The 26,381-nt window shown below is 47.9% G+C and overlaps 2 protein-coding genes across 2 annotated transcripts; both read right to left on the bottom strand.

The window, feature by feature from the left end:
• Positions 1-9,559: 9,559 nt before the first annotated feature.
• LOC121833334 (alpha-tocopherol transfer protein-like) lies at positions 9,560-14,451 on the bottom strand. Its single transcript, XM_042286537.1, has 2 exons — positions 14,347-14,451; positions 9,560-9,981 (listed from the first exon to the last, which is right to left on the bottom strand). Exons 1-2 carry the CDS (start codon positions 14,443-14,445, stop codon positions 9,631-9,633), a joined length of 450 nt encoding a protein of 149 aa, XP_042142471.1. The 5' UTR covers positions 14,446-14,451; the 3' UTR covers positions 9,560-9,630.
• Positions 14,452-21,007: 6,556 nt separating this feature from the next.
• On the bottom strand, positions 21,008-25,762 carry LOC115308715 (alpha-tocopherol transfer protein-like). Its single transcript, XM_040220833.2, has 3 exons — positions 25,609-25,762; positions 21,877-22,116; positions 21,008-21,243 (listed from the first exon to the last, which is right to left on the bottom strand). The coding sequence occupies exons 1-3, from the start codon at positions 25,760-25,762 to the stop codon at positions 21,008-21,010; spliced, it is 630 nt and encodes a 209-aa protein (XP_040076767.2).
• Between the last annotated feature and the right edge of the window lie 619 nt (positions 25,763-26,381).

Here is a 26,381-nt window from a genome sequence, read left to right as displayed (position 1 = left end):
CCATGAAAAGGCTGTCAAGAGAATACCACTTGTCGGGAGAGGCAGATACTTTAGAGGTAGGAAGGGTCTAATGGACTGTACTTCCAATTGAAACAACTTTACGAAAGGTGGTTCCAGAGCCGAGAAAACAAAGTTGTCGGCCAACACACGGTTTGGCCACCAAGGGCTTTTGCGGTCAGCTGTTGTGTAATAGCTGATTTTCGGCGCACAGGTACTTGGACATGACCGTAACTTGGCACAACACTTATTATAACAAAAATAGTTGGCATAGCGAAACAGGTGTAAATTTAGTTTGGGCGGCGTAACTGAATGTGGAATTGGCTTTGACCGTCAAAAGCTGTCAGATAATACCACTCATCGTGGGAGGTGCACACTTTACAGGTAGGAAGGTGCCAGTGGACGGTACTCCCAGTTCGAACCACTCTGCGATACGTGGCTCTAAAGCCGAGAAAAAAAAATTGTTGTCTACAGAACTCGGGGTGTTAGCGTTTCCACATCCATAAGAAAGCACATTACATAAACTTCCATACTCAAACGTCGATTCTCCAGTGATTCCGAGTTTCATTTTTGTTTTCTTTAGATTTATATTTGTCACTTTTTTTACCGTTCGAATCTTTCTTCGTGAAGTACAGATTGCGTGCCATAGTTGTTTAGAAATATCATCGACACGTACGATGGGGACGAAACTTCCTTGGAGGGCATTCCTCCAACGACATCGGCACTGCATACCCGCGAGTGTGGGATGGCATTTCAGTTCGTCCTATCGGCGCTGACACATGTAGGCGTTACTGGTACGAAAATAAACGCAGAGCGCAAAGCGGCAGTGTAGAATATGTCAGCCGTGCCGACACAGTCGCAGACATGATCGGGATACCAAATTTCCACGTCGTACGGCACGGCTCCATCGTTGTCGCTGTCCCACAAAACATAGGCGAGGTGAAAAACTGCGAAACTTTGTCCCCACGAGATACGACGCATAACTATTGAAGCACTTAATGACGCAACACAGGCAGCACTTCTCATGCTGTGAACCCAGCGCAACCGCACCGCTCCGACTTCAATGCGTACCAACGAACGCGGCGCGGTTTCGGTTTCGTTTTCTCTGGGGTTCTCACTGCCTACCTTCGGTACCGGCCGCGCGGCGGCGCGCCAGTCGCGTCGCACGGAGTGTATAGTGCAGCATACTTAGTCCACAGGCAACGGTCGGCGGCAAGTTATGCTCAGTCCTGCATGCTTAGTTCGCAGATAACTGTTTGCATCGCACTTAGTCCTACATGCTTAGTACACAGGCAACAGTTGACGGTGAGTCATACTTAGTCCAGTATAATTAATTCGCAGGCGACCGTCGACGTCGAGTCATAATTAGTCCAGCCCACTGAACCCTGAAGCGACCGTCGGCGCACGAAGCTGGATCCTGAATGACCAAGCCCGGCTCTCTACGTGGTTTCAAAACATCACGCAGTTTATCATAACGCATCAAGGGGTAGCGCAGCAAGCGTGAAACCTCTCAATATCAAACACCAGCCAATACATAGCGTAAAGGGCGCGATGAACCTCCACCCTTCGTGATTACTTCATTTAACACAAAGGGGTCCTCGCAATCCAAGGGCGCGCATAATTATTCCGCAACAACTACAACCCATGGAAAACTGCTCATGTGAAAGCGTGCTCCTAACAAACTCCAGGAATAAACTTAAACTCTTTTTAATCATTCTGGTAAGGCAGGAAAAAACAAGAGTGTGGACCGCTTGTGCAGGGCATCCGTAATCACCCAAAAGCTTCCCATTACCAAGGATAACAAATCATAACGCGCGCATAATGCACACACGACACTTTTCGTACTCCCGGGATTATCAGATTGATCAAGGCAAGTTTCATATTTTGTTCCCCTTAGATAGTTCGCACTTTGGGCATAGTGCGCACTCTGTGCATAGTCGGCACCTGATGCTTAGCACATAAAATATTTTCAAACACCACACCTTGACAAATACCTGCTTTATTGGCACACAATAAGTATTTTATCATACCTAAATCCCCCACCGCTAGCATATACTGTCCTTCACAAAATTTGTCACATCTCGCCATAGTTAACGATCAAGAAAAAAATAAGTCCTTGTATTGTCCGCACCTGTGGGTGGTTCGTACTGCGTAAAATTTTAGCTTTCAGAAGCGTGTATACACCGCGGTTAATTATACAATAGAAAACAAGAAAGTTGCAAGGGCTGGAAATCAGGAAAAATGTAGATATGTATCGATGTTTCGTTCAATTTTGGAAAGCAAGTTATGATAAACATAGTATTGCATTTCGCATTAGGATAAATAACTTCAAGTCTACAGCATGTACACTAAAGCTTCGATCCCACTTTGGACGATCTGCCAGCCAGCCTTTCCACAATTTTTGTGAAAGCTTCCGCCACCTTCAGGCACCTCTGCAGTAAATCCCAGCGCGATACGTTGAGAAACAGATTTTTGCGACCGTCCAAAGTGGGATCAAAGCGTACAAGCTGTACAAACGTTATCACTGCAACGCATGCATAAATAGATTGTCAAGTGCTCTGCACATGTGCTAAGACCTCGCAGGTCACCATTGCACAGATAGTGACTACCGAACTTAGCACCATCATTCAACAAATTCCTTCAGAAGCGACTTGTGATCACGAGAAGCATTTAGTGAGATATATAGACGCTTTTACAACTAGGAATGTAACAAACTTCTTTTAGGACTTGAGGTCCGACTGACTTGGCGAACCTTCGTCGAGTTTTGGCAGGATTCGACCGTTGAAAACAAGGCGTCGCCCGACTTCGGCACAAATATTTCGCATCTATGAATGGAAAATATGTTGGAGTTTTATTTTGCATTTTCCACGATGTAAAAGCAAACATGTGGACATTTATAATAATTGAGGTTAGTTCACTAATGTTTAGCAATACTCCTTTTCAGACATTGCATCTCTTCTCCGTCAGGTTGACGTGAGCTCGTTTTTCATTCCGGCGCATGTGCACAGCACAATTTTAGTCTAACTTTTCTAGAAATGTAAGTCTTATAAAGTCTGAAAACCTCAAAACTCTGCATATTCGCGACTTCCTTATGCGGAGCGCAAGTTCGTCTGCTTCTTTGCAGGAGTGGCGTTGACGTCACGACTCAGAACGCCGAGTTCTGATAGGTTCTGATTGAAGGCTACTGGCCGAACCTCAAAGCAAGCTACCCTCGAGGTCTACCCACTACCCTTCAATCAGAGCCAATCAGAGCTCAGCTTTCTGATGTCACCACAACCCCCTGCGAAAAAAGCAGACGAACTTGCACTCCGTAAACTCAGCATACCAAGTCCGAGCGATGCCGACGCTATACACGATCCGATGAGAACAATCAGGCACTGCCAAAAGTGCATTGTCACGGCGCCTGTTGTTTTGTGGCTTTCTCATTACCTGCTGAAACAATCACGTGCCGAAACGAAGCAGAGGATCGCGGTGCGTTGGGTATGCGTGATTGGTTTGGTCGGTGACAACAAATCCCCAAAGACGATCGAACGCCGCGACCAGGCACTTTTGGTGTCGCTCGATTAGCTCCACCGGTTTTTATAGCGTCGGCTATAGGGTTAAATTTAAACTTGTGGGATTTCCCTTGCTGCTACCCGTCTCGGAGAATGACACAGCACACCAGTTCAACAACACGTAAACATTTAATGAGCGCTATCGCCTGCGCCGCGATCCCAACCGCCCCCGCGCATCCGCTGCGACGGCCTTTTATCAGCGGCGGAGCGCCGCTCGCGTGGCCAGTTGCCCTTGGCCCCCTCGTGGTCAAGATGACCACTTATGATTGTCGGAGGGGCAGCCTGGGCCAACCGCTTGGAATCGCCAGGTTGCCCACACATCTCCCCCCTTCCAAAAACAAAAACAGAGGAGGTCTTTGATGGTCTTCGGGGGGGCCTTCCTTCTGGGTCAGCAAGGGTCTTCTCAGATGAGCGAGCACGGGTCCGACGTCAGTACTTCCGGACAGTACCGATGCAGCCATGGGGGGTGGTCTGATGATGGGAGCTGCGTCGCCGCTGTCTGGCACGAGAAACTAGAAATTAAAAACAACATGAGGCCATGGCGCGGTAGGAAAAAGTAGCCGCGCACACGAAAGATGCCTGTCCCACTGTGCATGCGGGAGCGCGGACCATTTCTCTTCTCCCCCCCAAAACACCGAAGAGGGCATGAAGATAATACACTTAGAATTCGTGCTACTCCCGGTCGTCTTCACCGCCGTCTCAAGTTGTACCGCGGTAGAGACGGTGTGGAATCTTCCGAGAGGTAGTCCGGATAGTCGTCATCTGGAACCTGCGACACATCTACCTCCTCGGGTTCATAGAAAGCTTTTAGGTCGGCGACATGAATAGACCCGCACACTTCACCAGATTCACAATGCACCAGCTCATAAGACAGGTTAGAGAGCTTTCTACTAACACGGTAGGGGCCATCCCACCTCTTTGCTAAAGAGGCCGTGAAGCCTCTAGCAGCATCACTCAGCGGATGAGTTCGCCTCAGTACCAGATCTCCTACCTTGAACTGCAGATTTCGCCTCCCCTTGTTGTACTGGTTTGCCTGCTGCAGTCTCGAGACGCCGAGGCTCTCTCGAGCTTCACGCAGGTTCTCCGTGAAACGCTTCCGGAGATCTTCTGCGAACTGCGTGGTTGTGCGCTGCATGCTCGCAGGATCTGTGCAAAGGAGGCCGTTTCCCAGGGGAAACACGAGCTCTTTTCCAAAGTTAAGTTGGGCCGGAGTAAAACCCGTGGACCGGTTGATTGTTGTGCGGGTAGCGAATGCCATTTCTGCTAATTTCGCGTCCCAGTCTTTGTGTCGTTCTGTATGCGATACAAGCATCTGCTTCAGGTTACGGTTCACTCTTTCCGTGATATTCGCCTGTGGATGGTATGGCGAAGTCCGTCTGTGCCGTATGCCTAGCGCCTTACACGCATCCACGAACACCTTGCTAACAAAATAAGAAGCGTTGTCTGTAATAAGCGTTGCGGCAAAGCCAAAGCGCGCGAACGTCTCGAGAAGACAGTCCCAGATTTTCTTAGAGTCTAGTTTGCGCGAAGGAAACATTTCGACCCATTTTGTGAAATGGTCGGTCACTACTAGCAAATACTGATTGCCGCGTGGACTACGGGGAAAGGGACCGACAACGTCGCAGGCAACACACTCCCAGGGGTACTTGCTTTCGACCGACTGCATTAAACCTGGTGGTTGGCCACCTCGGGGTTTTGCCTTCTGACAAACCGGGCAGCTACGAGCGTACCTCATCACATCCTGCCTCATACCTGGCCACGTTGCAATTTGGGACAACTTTTCGTAAGTTTTGCTCCCACTGCTGTGGCCTGCCAAGGCGGGATCATGCATATATCTTATAAATGACTTACGCAGTTTACGTGGTATTACAGACCGGAATGGCGGGCCGCTGGACCCATCGTCCGCCTGGGGGATGTATCGCAGCAGGATGCCGTCGCTGCTGAGCAGGTATGAGTCCAAGTCTCTGGGATTCCCAGCGTCGGCTGAGTTTTCTTCTGCCAGCTGGTGCATCACCTTCTGACAAAGTCCATCGGACAGCTGGGCCGCTCGGAGCTCCTCTCTGCTCACCAGGGTTCCCCACCGCGACTCTGGTGTGATGGGCGCCGCATTGGCCAGTGCCACCAAGTCGGGATCTACCTGCATTTCCTGCCCGAGAAGTGGAGCACGGGACAACGCATCTGCAACGTGGTTAGCCACTCCACGCTTGTACTCGATTGTGTATTTGTAGCGCTGGAGCGAAAGGGCCCATCGAGCGAGTCGTCCTGCAGGGTTTTGAAGCCCTTTGAGCCACGAGAGAGCCATGTGGTCAGTTTGAATGCTAAACGAAGCGCCGTCAAGGTACATGTCAAACTTCTTAAGCGCAAAAATAATTGCCAGGCACTCTTTTTCGGTTGTTGAGTAGTTTCGCTCCGCTCCGGTTAACGTATGACTAGCGAAAGCTACGGGACGAAGAACGCTGTCATGTTCCTGCAGAAGGACTGCTCCTAATCCGTAATCGCTTGCGTCGGTCTGCAAGACGAACGGACGATTCAAGTCGGGCAGGTTTAAGCACGCGTTTTCAGTCACAGCCCTTGAAAGACACGCGAATGCGGTTTGCTGCTCTTGCCCCCAGCACCATTTCGTTTTTTTGCGGAGCAATCGGTTCAGAGGTTCAGTTATCTCAGCGCATTGCGGAATAAAATCTCTATAAAACGCAATCATCCCGAGATATCTCTGTAGGCTTTTGACGTCATAAGGGGGTGGGTACTCCGTTATTGCGCGCAGCTTATCTTCATTCGGCCGCAGCGTTCCGTTATCCACAACAAATCCGAGAAGGTTGATTACAGGCGATGCCAACTGGACTTTATCTGGATGAATCGTAAGGCCGGCTTGACGCATTCGTTCGAGTATGATCTGAAGGTGCACGAGATGCTCCTCGAATGTTCGTGAAAAGACCACTACGTCATCCATGTACGCCATCGCAAACTCGTACTTCGCGTCACCGAGGACAACGTCCATTAGGCGTTGAAAGCTGGCGGGAGAGTTGGACAAACCAAAGGGAAGGCGAGTGAATTCGAACAACCCCCTATGGCAAATGAATGCGGTCTTCTTTACATCAGCCGGATGAACTTCGATTTGAAGAAATCCGCGGCTGCAATCGAGGGTTGTGAAAACAGTCGCGTTTCCAAGGGCATACATTACTGAGGAAATACTAGGAAACGGGTAACTGTCTCTGACTGACACTTCATTTAGGCGCCTGTAATCAACACAAAGCCTTGCTGTGCCGTCCTTCTTTGGAGCAAGGACTACCGGGGAAGCCCACGGGCTTTTTGACTGACGTACTGCGCCTGTGTCGATCATTTCCGATAGCGCCGCATCAAGAAGTTCGCGCTTGTGAGCACTTATGGGTCTCGGATTGCACCTCCGGGGAGGTGCATCCTTGGTTTCAATGCGGTGCTGTAGGAGATCGGTTTTCCCAGGTCTTTCCGTGAACATCGGCGAGAAGGGTTCCAGCAGTTTCTGGAGCTGCTTCTGTTTGTCTTCACCGGAACACTTTTGCACGGCTTTGAGCACGCTGTCTGGAAGTAAAGGCATCTGCCCGGCAAAGTTTAACGGGAACGCTTGGCCGCGAATACAATCTTGCCGTCTGGTAAACGGCGTTAATTTCATTTCGCCACCCAACCAATATCCAGCCTGGGCAAAGTCGAGCAAAACCCGCTCCGCTGCAATAAAATCTCTACCGAGGATCATGGGCACCGGCAGTTCTGGGAGGTATACGAACCGTTGTCTTCGTTTTCTCCCATGAAAGGAAATTCGTAACCTGACTGCGCCGGCAGCAGGCAGTACGGACCCCGATGCTACTTGCAATTTCACGTTTGCTGACCGAAGATGTATCTTTCTCTTGTTACATTCCGCAAATACAGCATCCCCAATAAGCGATATGTTTGCTCCAGTATCTAAAAGAGCGGCTACTGGTATACCTAGTACATTCACAGTCATACGAGGTTCAAGAGACTTGGGTGTAGATTCGATTCTACTCACAGCTGGGATGAGCACTGTCGGTTTCTCGTTTAGTGAGGTTGTTCCTACCTCCGTCGACTGGTGCGAGTCCATTAGCGGCCGGCCATCCAGAGCGACCATCCTTGGTGTTGAGAACTTCAAAGCGGCTCTGACGCTGGGGATCGGGCCGGCCTTTGGCTGAAAGGGAATCGCATTAGGGTCCAACTCAAATGCAGTTGCTTCGGGTAGCGTAGGACCGGGAACAGTGGAAGCTGTTCGCCCGGGGGTCAGTGCAAAGGCAGACACGCCGGGAGTCTCATGACCGAGAATGTTGTTAGCTGACCGCCCGGGTGTCACTGCAACAGCAGGCACGCCGGGAGTCTCAAGACCGCGAACGGTGTGAGCTGGGCGCTCGGGTGTCGGTGTGAAAGCCGACACGCCGGGAGTCTCATGACGGGGAGTATTGTGAGCTGGCCGCCCGGGTGTCACTGCAACAGCAGGCACGCCGAGAGTCTCAAGACCGCGAACGGTGTGAGCTGGGCGCCCGGGTCTCGGTGTGAAAGCCGACACGCCGGGAGTCTCACGGCGAAGAGTGTTATGAGCTAGCCGCCCGGGTGTCTGTGCAAAAGGAGACACGCCGGGAGTCTCAAGACCGCGAACGGTGTGAGCTGGGCGCCCGGGTGTCGGTGTGAAAGCCGACACGCCGGGAGTCTCATGACGGAGAGTGTTGTGAGCTGGCCGCCCGGGTGTCACTGCAACAGCAGGCACGCCGGGAGTCTCAAGACCGCGAACGGTGTGAGCTGGGCGCCCGGGTGTCGGTGTGAAAGCCGACACGCCGGGAGTCTCACGGCGAAGAGTGTTATGAGCTAGCCGCCCGGGTGTCTGTGCAAAAGTAGACACGCCGGGAGTCTCAAGACCGCGAACGGTGTGAGCTGGGCGCCCGGGTGTCGGTGTGAAAGCCGACACGCCGGGAGTCTCATGACGGAGAGTGTTCTGAGCTGGCCGCCCGGGTGTCACTGCAACAGCAGGCACGCCGGGAGTCTCAAGACCGCGAACGGTGTGAGCTGGGCGCCCGGGTGTCGGTGTGAAAGCCGACACGCCGGGAGTCTCACGACGAAGAGTGAAAGTGTTATGAGCTGGCCGCCCGGTTGTCGATGCGAGAGCAGACACGCCGGGAGTCTCAAGACCGCGAACGGTGTGAGCTGGGCGCCCAGTTGTCGACGCAAACGCGGACACGCCGGGAGTCTCATGACGGAAAGTGTTGTGAGCTGGCCGCCCGGTTGTCGATGCACGAGCAGACACGCCGGGAGTCTCAACACCGCGAACGGTGTGAGCTGGGCGCCCGGGTGTCCATGGAAAATCGGACACGCCGGGAGTCTCACAACGAGGAGTGTTATGAGGAAGAAAAAGTGATGGAGGGCCACCGAGGGTCGATAGAAAAGCGTCAGTCCCCGGAGCCCGTGTGAGCCTCCGGGAGGCCCGGAGGCGGCTGCGGCGACTCGATCTCGTGGAGTGTGTTTTTGACGCGGCCGGCGGAGAGTAGAAATTTCTTACCACCGCCGGCCGTAGCCGTTTCCCTGTGTCTGAGGCGGCCGCTGCCGTTCGCTGCAGTCCCGGTGTATGTGTCCTGGCTGGTCGCATCGAAAACAACGGGGCGTGACCCGCCCGTCGGCTTCGTGCGGTGTCCCGCTCTCTTCTGCCTCTCCCAAGCTCCGCGTTACCGGTCCAGAGGACAAGAACTCATCTTGACCAATGGAGGGGCTGTAGCGTTGTGATTGCGTGCCTTCGTAACCGCTGCACCTCCGTGATTCGTATGCACGAGGGTCTAGGGTTCGTGATTCGTATGCACAAGAATCTGGGGTTCGGGGGACGGTCGCCTGATTGGAATCGTCTTGTTCTCTCTCGACTCTATGTGCACGTGCGTTTCCAGACCACGCAAATGATGGTTCCAGAGTCATGTTCTGCGGTGGAGGGGGTAAATCGCCAGGTTGCCCACAAACTGGAACAGAGTACAGTACGAAGCGGAGTATAACTGTCCGCCGATAGATTTATTATTTTTCTTTTTTGCGTTTATTTCCGGCCTGCAGAAAGAAGCTGGTTCTAGTCGGTGTCTTCCAACTTCTTGATGTAGTGTTCGGTCAACTTTTCCGCCTTGACGCCGGGAATCTTGGGAATGTCGTTGGGCACGTGAGACAGCCTGGTAAACTTTCGCCAAAGCATGCAGAGGTAATCGATACGGGAGCTGCGGTAGCCTTCTGTCCTCTGCTGGGAACAACAGCTCGGCCGATAGCCGTAGGTGCTGTTTACTTTGAACGTTGCGTCGTTCTGGTAGAGTTCGGCACAGAAGGGACCGTTGTCAAAAGCTCCTCGGAGTCCCCCGTACTCTGCCGGAAGGATCTCTGGCGGCAGGAACTTGTGGAGTGACTCAAGGTTTTTTCCGTGTACGTGCATCTGAGCAACAACAAGAAAAAAAAATGGTAGAAAAGAGGGGGGGGGGGGCGTAAGTGTTAAGGGTGTTTAATTTGTAATGGAATTATGACAAATATAATTTAATGAAATTTTTTTTCAATCGTTTGGGGTATAAAAGTTACGTGTATTCGTCGGAATTGTAGAATATTCCCGCCATTCATTTGTCAATGCGTCAATAAAAAAAAAAAGACTTTTTTTTAATAAGTTACCCGCATATTAGGGTACTGAGTGCGATAAAACATTATATTTTTTATACAGCAATAGGTTGAGATTGACAATATACTGATCAGTGTGTCCTGAAGATTCTATCTCTCTTTTTATTTTATTTTTTACCTGAGCTAATTTCTTTTCGGAAAACAAAGAAGAAATACTGGGATAACTTGAATATCATTTTCTACTGAAATGGGGAGGTTACAAAAACACCAGATATTCATGACAAAAGTTTATATCTCAAGGGCATTTTATCCCCAGACATTCTATTCCAGGGATATTTCACACCGACCTATTTCGAGCCCGTATGATGCATATCGTGTGCCAGGGCCGTAACCAGGGGAGGGGTTAGGGGGTTCTGACCCCCCCCCCCCCCCCCCCGAAATCTTTTTCTGGGTACGGCGCCCTGGTCGGTGCACTTGCAGCCAGCCGATTTTAATCTCCACCTCTGCGCACGCGCACGCCGGTCGGCTACCGGGTACCAAACCGGGACCGGTTCTCCGGTTTGCTGCAACTCTCCATTATATGCCACTGATGCACATGATTCATAAGCGAAAATAAGACAATAGACACTTTCAAAATGGCCGCCGTTGTCCCCGAACCCCCCCCCCCCCCCCCCCCCCCCCGAAATGTTTTTCTGGGTACGGCCCTGTCGTGTGCACATTTCATGCTATGGTCCGTTGCAACTCAAGAAGGTAAGGCGAGCGTAACACAGGCCGGGGAGGATGAAGCAGATGGAACGCTGGAGAAGAAAGGCGGAAACCTCCTCCTCCTCTCTTTAGCGTTCCGTCTGCTTCCTCCTGCCCGGCCGCCCTCGCCCTACCTTCATGAATTGCAACGGACTATACAAACTAAAATAAAGATACAATGAAGATAATATTTGCAACAACTATACAATTCGACATCAAGCCGCACTGTTGGTTTACTTACCTTTAGTGTACTATCTGACGTGAGCGTTGCTTAAAATTTGGTACAAATAACTAAAAAAAAAAAACACACACATGAGCTCCCGCTTGTTCCCAAGCCATACAGGCGCGTCTGTGTGGCCTATACCTAGATTGCCGGAACACGGTGGTTTTTTTTTTTTTTTTTTTTTTTTTTTTTTTTTTATGGGGAGGGACTTTTTCTAAAGCACTTTAAAAGAAATCTACCGTTAACACCCTATGGCATACGGTATACTTGTTTGGGATATGTGGGGACACAGTTCCCTAAAACATGCTTATGCTCGTTGCTCTGCATGGTCTTGTGCAGTGTCGTATGGTGGTACGGCACGCAGATGTTAATGTGTGTCCAGGGCATAAGTATTTCGCTGAGAGCACGTGCTGCCCGAAATAAATTTATAAGTTGCTGCAGCCGCTGCCTGAATGATTGCCACTGATTGAAAAGCATGCGACCTTCAAAGATTTCTGGAGAGTTGGACTCTGTGTCACTTTCCTCATCAGCCAAGTTGGCTTATGCTTTTAACCTTTTATTGGAGAAGTGAACCTGTAAAGAACAATAAAGGCAATAAAAAAAAAAGTGTCTGCGTGTCCTTGTGAGTAGCGTGTGGCTCGCAACCAAAGGGTCGGAGGCTTGAATCCCGCCTAAAGTTTTTCGAATTGTTCCTTTAAAAGGCAAATGAATTACTTTATAAAGTGAAATCATTTGAGACATGCGGCGCCCTCTAATTCGTATTACCATGTCATGTTCACATTACTTTCATGCCACGCGTGACGTCACGTTTCACGTGAGCGTTGTGGGTTGTTTGAAATTTCCACGCAAGGTCATGTGACTGTGACATCATGACCCTATCGACCAATCAGGATTTTCCCGTTCAACCAACACCGCCACTGGCTTTTCTGCGACACGATAATGGGGTACTCCACTGTTTTTTTCATTGTCTCTGATTTGCTTGAATTTTTGCTAAACTCACCAACAAACATCGCTAAAATAGTATCCCAAACATTAGGTCAAAATATTGTGTGTTTTTTTCGCGAAGTTATTGAATTTACAGTTTTGGTCCTCACCGTGTTTTTCAAACAAAGTCTCTACTGGCAACAACGAAAAAATGACCTCAGTGGAAGGCAGGCGTTCAGTCTTTGAACTGTAGAATTTGTTCCCAACTGATTCGAAGCAGTTTCATGGTGTCAAATGAATGCTTTGGAAGCTCGCTCCAGTCCCCGCGCTCCAGCACGGAAAAAAAAATGATTGGCATATTATATTTTTAGACTGCTTGCTCCACTGGCAAGCCTGCGTGTCACTGATGTCACGGCACTGAAAAGGGCGGGCATATTTGAATGTTGGTTTTTGCATCCTTTTCAATTGCCGATTTCACAATAACTGTTATTAATTTTGCGATATTAAATAGCATACCGGAAAGGGAAAATGCCGAGGGGTCAGAAAATATAGTCAGTTCACGTAGCTCAAGAAACCCGTGGAGTACCCCTTTTAACGCTAACGCGTTAATATCGCGTTAAAATGCATCGCTCTGTTTGGATCAACAGAAACAAAAAAGCTTTAATCATTTACCTACTAAATTAGTCGTTACTTTGTATACTATGCTGGTTTGACTTATTTTTTTTATAACGCGCGCGACATTTAAATGTTTTGCACCAAGTATACTTTTCTATCAAATCTTCGGCTTTTCTCTTTGTATTGCGCATTTTTTATGTTAGGTTGAGGCAGATTGGCTTTTGTTTCTCAACTTCTTTTAGCCAAATTATTATGGATGTAATATTTATACCCCATTTTACTCAATTTTATATTGTCGTACTGAACAGTGTTCTCAACTGTAGGGTTGTAAAGTGGATATCTTTTTACTTTAGTTAATATTTACCCCGCAGTGCCCAGGGGCGTGAGGGCAGGGGGTTTACAGAGGTGAAAGAAAAAACACATATTTATTTAAACAGCACACTTGTTTTTCCGTGAGTCAGTTCTATTGTGCAATCGTTCGAACAAAAAAAGAATTTGCAAATATGCTTGCATCTTAGAGCTTTTAAGACTATGGTTATTCCAACTAGATACATAATAGAACTGTTTTAAGTGAGTCTCGCTATTTATTCCAGTTCTATTTTTTTCTTTGTGAACAGAAATTTTCATCAAAATTTTTCCCGATGCGCTAAAAGTGGTTATCTGAGTTTAACACTTTTTTTCATTTATGAGCAACTTTTTTTTTTTCTCCAATATCTTCCAAAAACGAACTCAGTCGCACTGCTTCGTATTTGCTTCCAGCTTATCTATTAACGTTCTCTGGACTGGGTCCCAGATTGCACACGCGTACTCTAGAAGGGGTCTAACACATGTCAAATGAGCCGTTGTCTTTAAGTTAAGTTGCGAGCATTTTAAGTTACGTTGAATGAAAATCATTGCCCTGCCAGAGTTTAGCATTACATCTCGTATCTGAGCATTCCACGAACAGTCAGATGACAATGCGACACCTAGGTACTTGTACGCAAGCTCCTTAGTTACTGAATTAGTATTTAATTCATGTTAATCGACCGGTTAATAAAATAATGTATTCTTTGCCGACTAATTGCTTAACCTATTAAATGTTCTAAATGTAACTATTTTATTCGGTTGTCATTACGCATCATTCATAATCTTTGCTCTCCGATTCAGCGTGAATAATTTAATCACTGTCACGACTTCTGTTTTTTTTTTTTTTTTTTGACGCAATGTTTTCAAAACTTACCGCAAAATTACGTGTTTCTTTTTTTTTTTTTAGTGCCTGGTGTCTTATATTTAAGCCTGATATTTATTTATTGAACAAGACGCACAACCCCACTTATTAGGTAGTGCTTACCATTCGATAACTTGACGCCACTATAAACACATATGATTTCTTGTCTCCTGTACTACTGATTTAACAAGGCCTCTGGGTATATGCCAAATATACCAAGAAATTAAATTAAAGAGTTTTATTACGAAAGATACCGCTGCTGCATTGCTAAGCCAATAAAAATTCCAGAAATCGTGTTCGACGACTGCACAATGTTACATTTATAACGTCGCAACACTTAACAATCATAGCTTCCACATCATGCCAATTAGTCGAGTAGTAATCAACTAACTAACGGCGCCCGAAAATTTTATATTAGTGCACATGCCTGCATGCAGAATTAAAAGGTAATAACTTGCACCACAGCTCGTGTTGCTTACCCTGCGGACGAACTTGTCTTTGAGGAATGGTTTGATTAGATGAAACAAGGGCATAAAAAACACCGGCTGGTTGATGACGTGGAATGCCTTTAGCCGCATTGGGAAGCATTCCTGGAGCGCAAGAAATACAAAGTTGCATATATAATAGTCGAAAGCACAACAATGCCTACCAATATAAACATGCATTTACTGACGTCAACGACAGCCGGCCTAAAGCAAGAAGCTATTCGTGTAACCGTAATGGATGAGCCAGGAAAATAATAATTCTGTGGAGACCGTCAAAACTTTACGAAATGGAAATCCACTGGCCGACATCTGTAGACACAATAAACAGGATTTAACAGGATTACGACTGAAAGTATAGACGCTTTACACACGCGCCAGATTGAGCCGCCATAGCCGCCCTTCTCTTGTCTTACCGAGATGCCGAGCCACTAAAGCGGGCGTTGACGGGTCTTCACAAGGGCCTATGCTGGGCACAAGAACACAGTAGCATCTAAAATGGCAATAACCTGTCCTGCTGTGGTAATGATGAAGTGAAGCGAACGGAATAAGAGGGAACAAAAACTGAAGGTCAGTTATGGTGGCGCCCATGCACAGCTGCTGCAAAGCGTCTATACCATTACTGCGGACTGACATTGTCGCGACCCCACCGAAACAACAAATTTTAATTATATAAGGACCGTTACTAACTTTTTCTTACGCTTTCCACACTGTGAAACATGCTTTTCATTGAATTCCTTTTTTTGTGCACTTCAAAATTGTGTGTCCCGGATGTGGTATTTGTTTCACTATAATAATGATGCAATGCCCGATGTAGCAGAGCACCTGAAGTCTTTCGTGCAATACGGCTCAACGCTGGTAACTTTTTTTCTTTTTTTGCTACATTTGTAACATTTTATTACAGTTTCTAAAAAAAATGAGAACGTGGGCAGAAACGCCTCTAAGTCGAGAGTGTTGAAGACAGATAGAAACATAACAAAATTGCATCCAAAACACGCCTTAACACTCGGTTAAACGATATAAAATTTCAGCTCAGTCTTTATTCAGAGATACCAATAATAGCATTTCCCCATGCTCGGCAAAAAGATTTTTATTTATTGCATACCTTGGTGCATACCAAATATGATATGCCGCTGATCCCAATGCATCCAACCCACTTTCAATGGTTCGGATGACTTTTTCCCAGCGCCCGAAGGGTTTTGTGTATCAACATTTTGAAGAACGAACTTACGTAAGTAGAGATCCCAAGAATCCTATTTCTCTACCAACTGTACCTACGGCGATCGTCTACAAACGACACCATGGCCTCCGATATCCCGAAGGATCTCGGAGGCCATGCCGATTAAAGCATGAGTGGCGCAACAGCTGACAGATGGCAGCAGCGGTCCTACCCCCAACCGTGGCTCGCTGCAAATGCTGCGCCTTGCAGAAAACGTACGATATTGTGAAGTCAGAAACGACGCACGGCGTTGTAGATTTTGAGGACAAGGATATCGTCATTCTGACGTAAAAGACATTTTGACTAAACACGAAAAGTGCGAAAGAATAGTAGGTCGGTATTCTAGCTATACCAGCTCCTTTCTGAACCTCTGACTTGTATGTATTGCATACTGATGCTTAGCGCCACTACTGATGCCGAAGGAAGAGGAGAAAGCGTTATTCTATTCTTCATTTATAGTCGGGTGAATTCATGGTTTAAAGTTTTGATACGCCAGATTCCTTACTTATGGGTACGCACAGATAAGATCGTGTGGCGATACAGTGAGAAACCGATATTGGCAGTCTGTTTAAAGTAAGTACGATCCTCTTGGCCCACATGGTATAGTAAACAAAATAGCGATACAATTTCTCATCGACAAAAAAAAAACAATAAACAAAATACAGAAACAATCGTTCTTGAAAGTTTTTTTGACGCCCCACGGACTCTTTCGGCTCAAGAAGAGTGGTTTCGCCTCAAGAAATAATAATTGGGGTTGTGTGGATATTTATACAGCGTGTAGTTAATCAGCCTTTTCAAAGCTGCGGCGAGTCACTCGCTGTAGATGAGCAATTTAGCCAGTGCAGTACAACCGCCAGCCTGGGGTCTTTAACGTGCATCACGAAGTAGTGATACACGACCGCACGCCGGCACGATGCTCATCCAGATCGAAGCGTCCAGGGTTGGGGATTGAACCCAGGATCCCTGGGTTCTGCAGCGCGAGCTTTCGCTCCGCCTGCTCCGAGCTGGTGCTCCGGACTACCCCACGTGCTCCGAGCTAGCCCACTCGGCCACCGATCCCCCTTCCCCTCAAGCGTTATCGCCCCCTGGCGCACTAGGAAGGCAACTGGGGGATGAAGTCATTCGCATCAAGAAAAGAAGCTTAGAAGAACCCCTTATAGATTTTTTTTTCACGATGAACCCTTTTAGGGAATGCTTGAAAGAACATTTTAGGGTGCAAAATATGGACAAGCCGAAGAACCCCTAAAAACACTTTAACAACCTTTTTTTTTTTTTTTTTTTTGCAGTGGGAAGACGCAGTTAACGGAGGTTGTAATCAATTTTCCAATATAACTAACTAAAACGTCAAAGTGACAGCCTTCCTTTCGCTCAAATATATATGTATATATTTTTTTTTTTTTTTTCATCCAGGAGAATATTTTTGAGGACACCGCGGTAAAATAAACCATCTAAACTAAGAAATCTGCGCGGTTAGAATGCTTGAAGACGCATCCTTTATCAGAGGACTTTGCCCAACTTGCTTATCTGAAGCGCTCTTATAGGGGAACTCCACATTGCTGGACATTGTTCGGAGCACATGCTCAGACCTACACTCGGTGACGACCTTCTCTGGAAAACACCGTAAGTGAAGAACGCGCGTGCACAGCTTTGATCGAAGCTCAAGGCGCGCGAGCGCACGGGTACTCATAGCTTTGGCCTCACTGCCAGCAAATGTCCCCAAGCATAGCGCGAACTTATCCACTACCAGGAACAAGCATTTGGACAAGGAGGAATGCGCAGGAACGCACGTTCAACGCCTAAAATAAAATTGGGTTGAGTGTGGGTTTATACAGCCTAGAACTTGGTCTGCCTCACAGGGGCGACGAGTCTCCCAGCTGTAGATGAGAAATTTAGCCAGTGCGGTACAGCCGCTAGCCTGGGGTCTTTAACGTGCACCACGCAGTAGTGATACACGACCGCACGCCGGTACGATGCTCATCCAGATCGAGACGGGCAGGGGTGGGGCTCGAACCCAGGATCCCTGGGTTCTGCAGCGCGAGCTTTCGCTCCACGTGCTCCGAGCTGGTGTGCGCTAGACCACTCGGCCACCGATCCCCCCGTTCAACGCCTATTCCACACAGTCAGAGTCGTTCTTTTTGGAAAACGATAAATGAGAGCTAGTTTTGAACATGCGCTGCGAACGATGCCCAACAACATGGCGTCCCGAGCAGGAGGTCGAACTATAGGGAGCGCTTTACAGAGCTTGTTGTCCACGCAGCCCGGTGAATTTACTAACACTGAAAAACAAAGAAATTGAACCTCGCCTATAGCACGGACTGGACACGAGCGTTTCACTTTGACCAGTGCTTTGGTCGCACGAGGAGCGGCCTTCGAATCGTCATCTTCGATTTCTGTGATCAACAACAACAACAAAAAAAAAATTCGCTTTGTTGCCCCACAGCTGAAGGATGCCGCTATACTCTCTCTCAGGAGTTGTGTGCAGCAAAGGCAAAGGCATAGGCGCGGGCACTTGGCTTTTAGATTTGCTTTCCTTCCGCGAGTGCTCGTGAAAGGAAGGCAAATCTGAAAAGCAAGTGCTCGCGCCTGTGCTTTTGCCTTTGCTGCACGCAACTCGTGAAATGGAGTGTAGAGGCGTTAGGGCTCATTCACACTGGAAGCGGATCCGCGTTCGCAAAGCGGTTGCGAACGCGGTTGTATAAGGATTCAGTACAATTGCACGCGCATTTGATGACATCAAATGCGCGTGCATTTGTACTGGATCTTTATACAACCGCGTTCGCAACCGCTTCGCGAACGCGGATCCGCTTCCAGTGTGAATGGGGGGTTACTGTTCGATCTTCTCCCCAATAGGGAGTATTCATTGATACTATAGTCATAGCTGTCTGCGGGAGCGCTGAGCGCGTGCTGGCGCCGAGCTCTGACAGTTCTTTTGCGACATGCATTCCACACCACCAAGATACCCGGTCTTTGCAGCATGATCAACGTGAGCTCGTTCTGAGCATGCGCCCTTAATATCGCCTTAAACACGGCGTCCAGCGAATACATCCTATACCCTGGTTTTACGAGAACTTATAAGGCTTTTAGAATTAATTCATTTAAAGAATCGGCGAATCAGCTAGAGATCTTAGTTCGTCGCGTGCACAATGGCGTGCTCTGGTTCGCCAATTCTTTAAAAAAATTTACGACAATTTCTTGTTTTAGTTATTTGCGAAACTTTTATTTTTGAAATACTCGGGTTATAATCTTCTCAAAATATTTTTTTTTTATTATTTCAAAGGCTAAAATATTTACTGACAAAATTTCAAATGAAGGCGAGGCCAAAAGCAACATTCAAACTTTCCCGCGCTTTTTAAGGGGTGATGTCACTTGTAATACAGTGAACTAGAATATAGGGGCAGTGGAAAAAGCGTCGGCGGTGCCCCATCGGCCGTGTGAGGCCAGAAGTGTAGACTGCCGCGAGTGGCGCTGTTTTCGAAATCCGGAGGACATGGCTACTGTAACATGGTATATGGCGTCGCGTACGTTCTCAGTTGGTTTCTGTGGCGTCAATGGTCGTTTTCGCAATTTGTTTTCGTGAATGCCATGTGCTTGGCATTGTGATAACACAGGTTCGAGTCTTGCCGCTAAGCAATGAAAACGAAGGGAAAGAAGACAGATACGCACCTCTACGCGCCAGCATGCGAGACTGGTTACCCCAGTTTTCACTACATTGCCCAAGTAAGCTTTAAACATTAATTCATAGACGTTGAAACACCCATAAAGTATACATTGGCCACACTAATGAACCGCTAAGATCAAAAACAACTACGCTTGGCGCGAACTTCGCTGGCAGGAGTGCTCCGGAATCGAACACCAGCGCTACCTGGGGGGCTATGTTGCACGTTTTAGACTCCCAGGAGACTTGGGAGAAGGAAGTGACGTCAACGACTAGAGCAAACGCAGATTGGATGTTGACAGAAGAAAACAAAATCAACATCCAATCTGCATTTGCTGCGTTGTTGACGTCACTTCCTTCTCCCTAGTCTCCTGGGAGTCCAAAACGTGCAACATAGCCCCCCTGGTAGGTTCTACACGAAGCGCCTCACCTGGAGGCCGGCTATTTTTCCACTACTCCTATTCTAGTACACTGCACTTGCAGGTCGAGCAGGAGGTCTAAAAAATCGCAGAATGCCGCGATTTTCGTTTAGAGCGCAGCTCTTAGGCGCCCATTTCCGGCTTGAGCGGCGTCGCCGTCGGCGTAACCAAGGTCACCCCAAGGTCACGTGATCCCCAAGGTCACGTGACCCCCCCAGGTCACGTGACCCACGAGACCCTTACTACCCTTCCCTTCTCCTCCTCAAGAGCTCCGCTCCAATTCGCCGTTACAGGGAGTTGTAAACGGCTTTCACTTTTTCATCCTCTACTAGAACGAGCTTCACTGGCATTCCTTTCACACCATCGAACCTCTTGCGGCCTGTCGGGAAAGGGTTCTACTGTCCATATTGCATCTATCGTTACATTCTCAGTATTCTCAGCAGAGCACGTTCAGTTCACAAAAGAACGGCGAGGACCGAATTCGAAAAATCAATACCTTCGCGAACAAATATTATTTTGACCCATAATGTAGGTTACTATACCCCGCCGTAGGTTAAGAAAGACATAACAAGTCACACAGTCCCCATTAGTTCTATTTTAGCAGAGCGAACGCTGGACAAAAGCTCTCGCCTTTTCGCGCTTTAGCTCCGAAGCAGGGAGAGTAGAGCGCTTTGTGGGAGTAGCTTTCCTTGCATTTATTAACCTGAAACAGAATATAGTTCAGTAGTTTCTCTCGATGTGCTGAACCAATTCTGAGGCCCCTCGGAATTGGTTCAGCACGTCGAGAGTTCGTTCCGAAGGCCTTTTAAGTGACCGTAAAATAAGTGATGTGAGTGTAGTGTAAAGACGCTTTACACACGCGCCAGATCACGACAGCCATTGCTGACCTTCTATCGTCTTACCGAGATACCGAGCAACTGAAACGGTTGTTGACGAGACTTCACGAAGGCCAATGCTGCGGACAAGGACACGGTAGAATCTAAAATGCAATGACTTTGCCTGCAATATGGTAACGATGGTGTGAAGAAAACGAAATAAGAGGAAGCAAAAACTGAAGGTCGGTTATGGCGGCGCCCATACACAGCTGCTGCAAAGCGTCTATAGACCCCCCGAGCAGCACAAATGTCCTATGAACGTCCAAATGCGGACAGCCCTGGAACGTTTGTACACATCCTAAAAGACATTCCCAGGACTAAGTGTGCTACTACGAGGCCGCGATACACTGCATGCCTACAAAGAAGTCGGCCTTTGCCCATATCAGATGTGGGCACTCCACGTGCGCAGAAACCCAGATTCACGTAAAGCAATGTATCCGCGCATGCGCCGGAGCGACAGTAGCGGAACCGTGAGATCAGTGTCGCGTTTTTATGTACGTGTAAGAGGGGGGAAAAAAAACTGAGCGCACACCTGAATGCTGTAGGCGACTGCGAAGACGTGACTCGGCGTCACGGATTTCATGTGCCTGAGCGAACCACCTCCCAGGTCCAGAAGGACCACGATTCCCATCACCTGCGTTCTCGGGTCTTCGAGGACGTGTTCCCAGGCTAGAACAGCGAGCGCCGACATTTCGTCTATACTGCAGATGCTGGGCTTCCAGTTGCCTGGGAAAAATAAGCGAAGAAGGAGGCAGCGTTTTATGCACTTCTCTAGTCACTGATAGAATGAGAACGGCAAGAAGGTCTTTCAGTTGTACGGCCTCTAGCGCGAGCTCCCTAAATATTTTTGATAGCGGTTTGTCGTCCCGCGAACCTCGAGCGCACACACGCATTCAAAGCACGGTGGAGAGCAGCGACCGCTTGCCAGAGGTCGGGCATCCGAAAGAGACGCCCGCCGTTCTCCATTTTGTCGGTGACTATAGAAAGTCCAAGAATCGGGAACTCAATTTGTTGATGCCCTATATTCTAGATGTCTCCTATAGTCCGGTAAAACAAAACGAAATTGCGTTTGAACGCTATATAGGTCTCTGGGGGGACACTGGGAGGCTAGCAGTTGAAGGAAAGGAACCAGAAAATGTTTTTTTCAATAGGAAATTTCTAACATTAGAGTACAGTCCTGCCCCCTTCTCTCCTTCGCGAAATGTTTTATGAATATTGTGCGTTGCCAGACACTCCAACGATATCGGGCACACTTAATTGTAACGAGCTTTTCAGGAAAGCTCTCGTCCACTTCTTCATCATAACCCGCCAACTTTAGTGTTTGGTAGCCGTTCAAGATGACCGCCATTCGGATCATACCCATTCGCATCACGAATATCTTCCTCCCCTTGGGATCGGTGTCTGGCAGGAAACCGTGCGTCTGGAGCTCGAAAAGATGCCTTCGAGACAACGGGTGCAGGTCCCGATACAGACTCTGGTCTTGGAGACGGACGCGGTAGTAACGCTCGATCATCTGGAACGCCCTGGGAACGTCGAATTTCCTGGCTCTCAGGAAGCGCAGCAGGAACAGTGTGTCCGTCCTGGTGGTCAGCGTCTCATCTTGACCTTCAAAAGGCGAAGAGGACAAACTTCAGTAGTATGATTAGCCCTACTGCAATGCACGCACTATCCAATAATTGCTTAATAGGGTGGTGCAGCGATATTCGCTTGGAATGTGTTTCACTTTACACGAGCTTGCTGGCACCCATTGGAACCTAAGTTCACTCGCACGCAACGCCACTGACAAAGAAACTTCTCTGTTGCAGTGTAATGCCAAGGATAAGAGAGAGCGTTTTCTTCGTATCTCTCCTTTGCAAAACTTAATGGAGTAGCTCAGAGGTAGCAGTGTTGGCACAGTACCCGAGTCACGATATTTGAATGCGGCCGAGCATTTGTGAGCATTCGATTTGGGCTCGAGATAATCAATAGCTTGACAAGCACTTGGGTAGTGGCTCGTGTTCAATCGCTGCAATGACGACAATAGCCAATGTCACACTGCTCGTACAGAGCGCGACACTGTTAGCGCGAACAAGCGATTGCCGGTTTTTTCAGTTTTTCTCTTTAAAACCAAGGGATCTCATCCAAGTTATTACTCTTACGGAAAGAGCTCAATTAGTTATATAATGTAAGCGATAAAATTTCGCGCTCGCTAATACTATTTAGAAGTAAAATGCGAAATTGCGCCGATGTCGCGTTCGCGCTAACAGTGTCGCGATGTGTACATGCGTGTCTGCAGACGAGTCTCACACTTTATAACCGGTTTGACAGAATCTGTTGTCTCGTACACCCATTAGTTGTTCGTGTTTAGACAGCATAAAGCAGGGGGGACACATGAGCGATGAAAACGGATGCCGCATGGTAATATCAATGCAACCAGTGCTGGCGTCCGTATACGTCATTTTTTTCGCGGCGCCGCGTATAGCTCGGATCTGGCCGGTTCGGAAAAGGTCGCGCGATGCGCCTGTGGTATACACGCCTAGCGGCGAGCGGCGGGCCCTGCGCGGAGCCCCATTTCACCGCTCATGTGTTCCATGATTAAGGTCGGTTTGCCTTGTCGTGTGACGGCACTGGTTTAAGCTGTAGAGATGAACTTTAGCCAGTGCAGTACGACTACTCGTCTGGAGTCTTTAACGAGCATCACGTAGTGGTGATGCACGGCTGCACGCAGGTACGACGCTCATTCCGATGTGAACGGGCAAAAGTGTGCTTTCAAAACCCCCAGCGCGTGACTCCATAATAAACATTGGCGGCATTTAATCGGCTCCAGATCACGTGGCCTATGTTCTGACCGCAAGTTGAGGAAATGAACGCCGCTAGTTCTTTTTGTTTTTTTTATTATTATTATTTTGTTTGCAACTACCGCGTAGAAGAAAAACTAATGCGTGTTTCATGGGCTATGAACGCTAGGAATTGATTCTAAGCGGTATTAGCTCAACGTACAAAACTCGTTGCACTGGCCCTTTAATTCTGGCCAACTCTGTTTCTTACTAAGTAAACAACGCCGTCAAAGCTACTGGCGCGAGCGCGCCGGCTTTATCTATGTGGTTTCGTTTGCGCGAGAACGCTGCAAATAATCTGCGAGTTGTTCGGGCTAGCAGCTTTAACGGGATGCTGAACCAACCATTTCAGTGTCTATAATAAGTGGCGCACGATCTTTCCACGAGCCGGCGGCCGCCGGTGTGCCTGAGCACACGCCATGAATTTGACATTTTAGTCCCCCATTCGCGCCAAGATGAAAGGGAAAAGGAGAATAAAGGAAAAGGAGAGAAAAGGAGCATACAGACAAGCGTATTATCTTGACACAGTGGGGTCTGGTATAAAAGTAAGCGATTAAGTGGTCTAACAAGCACCCGTAGCTCGCACTCGTGGAGATGAAAAGCCTGTCTTTATTCTCCTTTCGCCCGAAGCCCATACACTTCACTTTCACCTTAACCTCGAATGGAGGGCTATGACGTCAATTTCGTTGCGTGTTCTCTTGCACACCGGCGGCTGCTGGCTCGTGGAAAGAACGTGCGCCACTTATTATAGACAATGAAATGTATGGTGCAGTACCCCTTCAACAGCGTCGTACACTAAGTATGAAACAGAGTATATGCTTTTTCATAAAAGCGTACCAGGGCGCGTTCATGGCTGTGTTTGTGTGTTATACACGCGCACTTTCTGGCTGGCCACTATTGCGAGCGAGCGCTGGCTGGACTGTGATGTAGCACGCGTAGACTGTGATTTTCGTAAGCAGTGGATAGGTGCATAGGGCCAACGCTTCGCGTGCAGAAAAACCCTGTTTACCCACTCAACTAACACCACGTACGCGCCAACACGCTGCTCACAAGCGAGCCCGCGTTTTCCCTCACTTCACGTGCGCAGAAACCAGACTCGCGTGATATAAAGCGTCTTTGCGTGCGCAGTGCTGAGAGCAGCGCCACAGTAGTGCCATACGTACCATCGGAAAGTTTAGTTAGAGAGATAGAGAGAGGCCCATTCCCCCTCCCCCTTTTTTTTTTAACGCGGAGGTATGTTGCGCGTTACCAAACGCTGTTTCTTTGCCCAGATGTAGCCCTAGCGGTTTCAACCAGATGACAAAGTTTCAGAACTAACCGTTATCTCAGTCAAAAGATATCCGTGATCTTCTGAAAATTTTAACAGAAAAATGGGGCCCCTTTTCGCATGTTCTCGGTAACCGGCGCCATTGAGCTTCATGTATTAATTCATCGGTTACCATTTTCCCATTGAAAATTTCAGAAAATCGACTGTAACTTTTGAATAATATAACGGTTTGTTTTCTGAATGTGCGACATCTGGTTTAGACAGCTAAGGCGATTTTTGGCGGAGAATGAGCGTTCAGTGATGCGTAGTTTATTTTTTCTGATTAAAAAAAAACTGTTTTTTTTTCTTTTTTGGGGGGGAACGGGGAGGGTGGGGGGAGGTAGGGGGAGGTAGGGACACCCTCTACTCTGCTTCATTTTAAGTCAGGGTTCAGCCGACACTATGAGCCAATGGGACCAATCCAGCATCCCCAAAACGCAACATCTCTGCGTGCGTCTTGTTTATTTCTATTGTTTTTTGTGCAACTATTGTTTAAATTATACGAGTGCAGTGAACGCGGCGTCACCCTGCGTTTAAGTATCTGTGTGTTCGCGTTTGTATCTCTTCTAGCATTCGACTGCGCTCGGGCATGTGGCGAAACGGCGTCCAGATCAGAGCCTTAAGGCTAAATTTTATGTTACGTCGGCCGTCTTGTTTATATCAGTCGTACGCCGGAAACACGAGCCGCCACGAATGTACACGTTGCAGAAAATTTCACATGTTTACTAGAAGATGGCACCACCGGTCAAACAAAATCATCATCATCGTTTACATGGTTGCGCCAGCATCACGATTCGCTAGAACATGTCAAATTTCACGTATCGTTTCACGGAACGGACCAGGCTGCACCGTTCGTGATTTCGGAACCGTGGGACCGAAAAACGACTCGCTAAAACTCCCTAATGTTGCTCAATATCGCGACTGAATTTCCGATACGATTCCACACGACACGCAGGGATTTGCGCTTACCTCGAAGTAGTTCCTTGAGCTCACGGAGTGCCTCTGTTCGACGTTCGGGGGTTTCGTGGAGCTTTCGCTGGGCGCGTTCTCGAAGATCGGATGGAAGGATGTCCTCTTCAGGATCACCTCGCGTTGCTGTGTTAGGATGGGAGTCTTCCGACATTCTGTCGCCTGCTGTTGCTGAAGCAAGGTGTGAGGGCCTTTCTGTGAGAAATAGACTCGAGTTTCTGGTGTTTCGCTATTATACGTTCAACGACCCCCGCGATCGTGAGGTCTCCTCTATTAGTAAATTGGTGTTAGTTTCGCTCGAAATACAGTGTTGTTCTCAAACGCTATTCTGGCGTAAAAAATAAATAAAGACGTTTCCAATAGGCCAATAAATAGAGCGCAATAAAACTTCTCACAAAGGTATCTTCAGGTGTTGCATTTGTCATAATTATATTTCGCTGATATGGGTTTTTAGGGGAAAAAACACAGGAAGAAAAAAAAACTTATTCCTATGCAGAGACACAGAAATGGAATCAAACGAGGGTTGACAATACAATTTAACAGGATTTAAATCGTGCTTTACATCTGACCGGTTTTACTATGAGGTAAAAATGAAACCTTCCTTCGCAAAACTGTTCCCTAAAATATTGTTTTTTTTTTTTTAATTTACTGCTTGTCTATCAGTTGATACTTTTTATGTGACTTTGTTCTGTGTTTAAATCAAGGAATCATCAAGCAGGAAATAATTATAGCAGGCTGAACACAGGCATAAAGCAGGGGTCTTCTGAGCACAT

This window comes from Ixodes scapularis, unplaced genomic scaffold (genome assembly GCF_016920785.2).
Source record: "Ixodes scapularis isolate PalLabHiFi unplaced genomic scaffold, ASM1692078v2 PGA_scaffold7__128_contigs__length_106722199, whole genome shotgun sequence".
Lineage (NCBI taxonomy): Eukaryota > Metazoa > Arthropoda > Arachnida > Ixodida > Ixodidae > Ixodes > Ixodes scapularis.
The sequence above is the reverse complement of the archived record's forward strand: the minus strand, read 5'-3'. Positions and strand labels throughout refer to the sequence as shown.

Bases quoted from the DNA above. Each gene is read 5' to 3' on its own strand.
- LOC121833334 (XM_042286537.1), bottom strand. From the start codon at position 14,445: ATGCGGCTAAAGGCATTCCACGTCATCAACCAGCCGGTGTTTTTTATG. The intron at 9,982-14,346 runs GTAAGCAACACG...GTTGTTGCTCAG, and splicing joins AAGACAAGTTCGTCCGCAGG to ATGCACGTACACGGAAAAAA.
- LOC115308715 (XM_040220833.2), bottom strand. From the start codon at position 25,762: ATGTCGGAAGACTCCCATCCTAACACAGCAACGCGAGGTGATCCTGAA. The intron at 22,117-25,608 runs GTAAGCGCAAAT...TTGAAGGTCAAG, and splicing joins GCTCAAGGAACTACTTCGAG to ATGAGACGCTGACCACCAGG. The intron at 21,244-21,876 runs GTATGATCCGAA...TATTTTTCCCAG, and splicing joins GATATTCGTGATGCGAATGG to GCAACTGGAAGCCCAGCATC.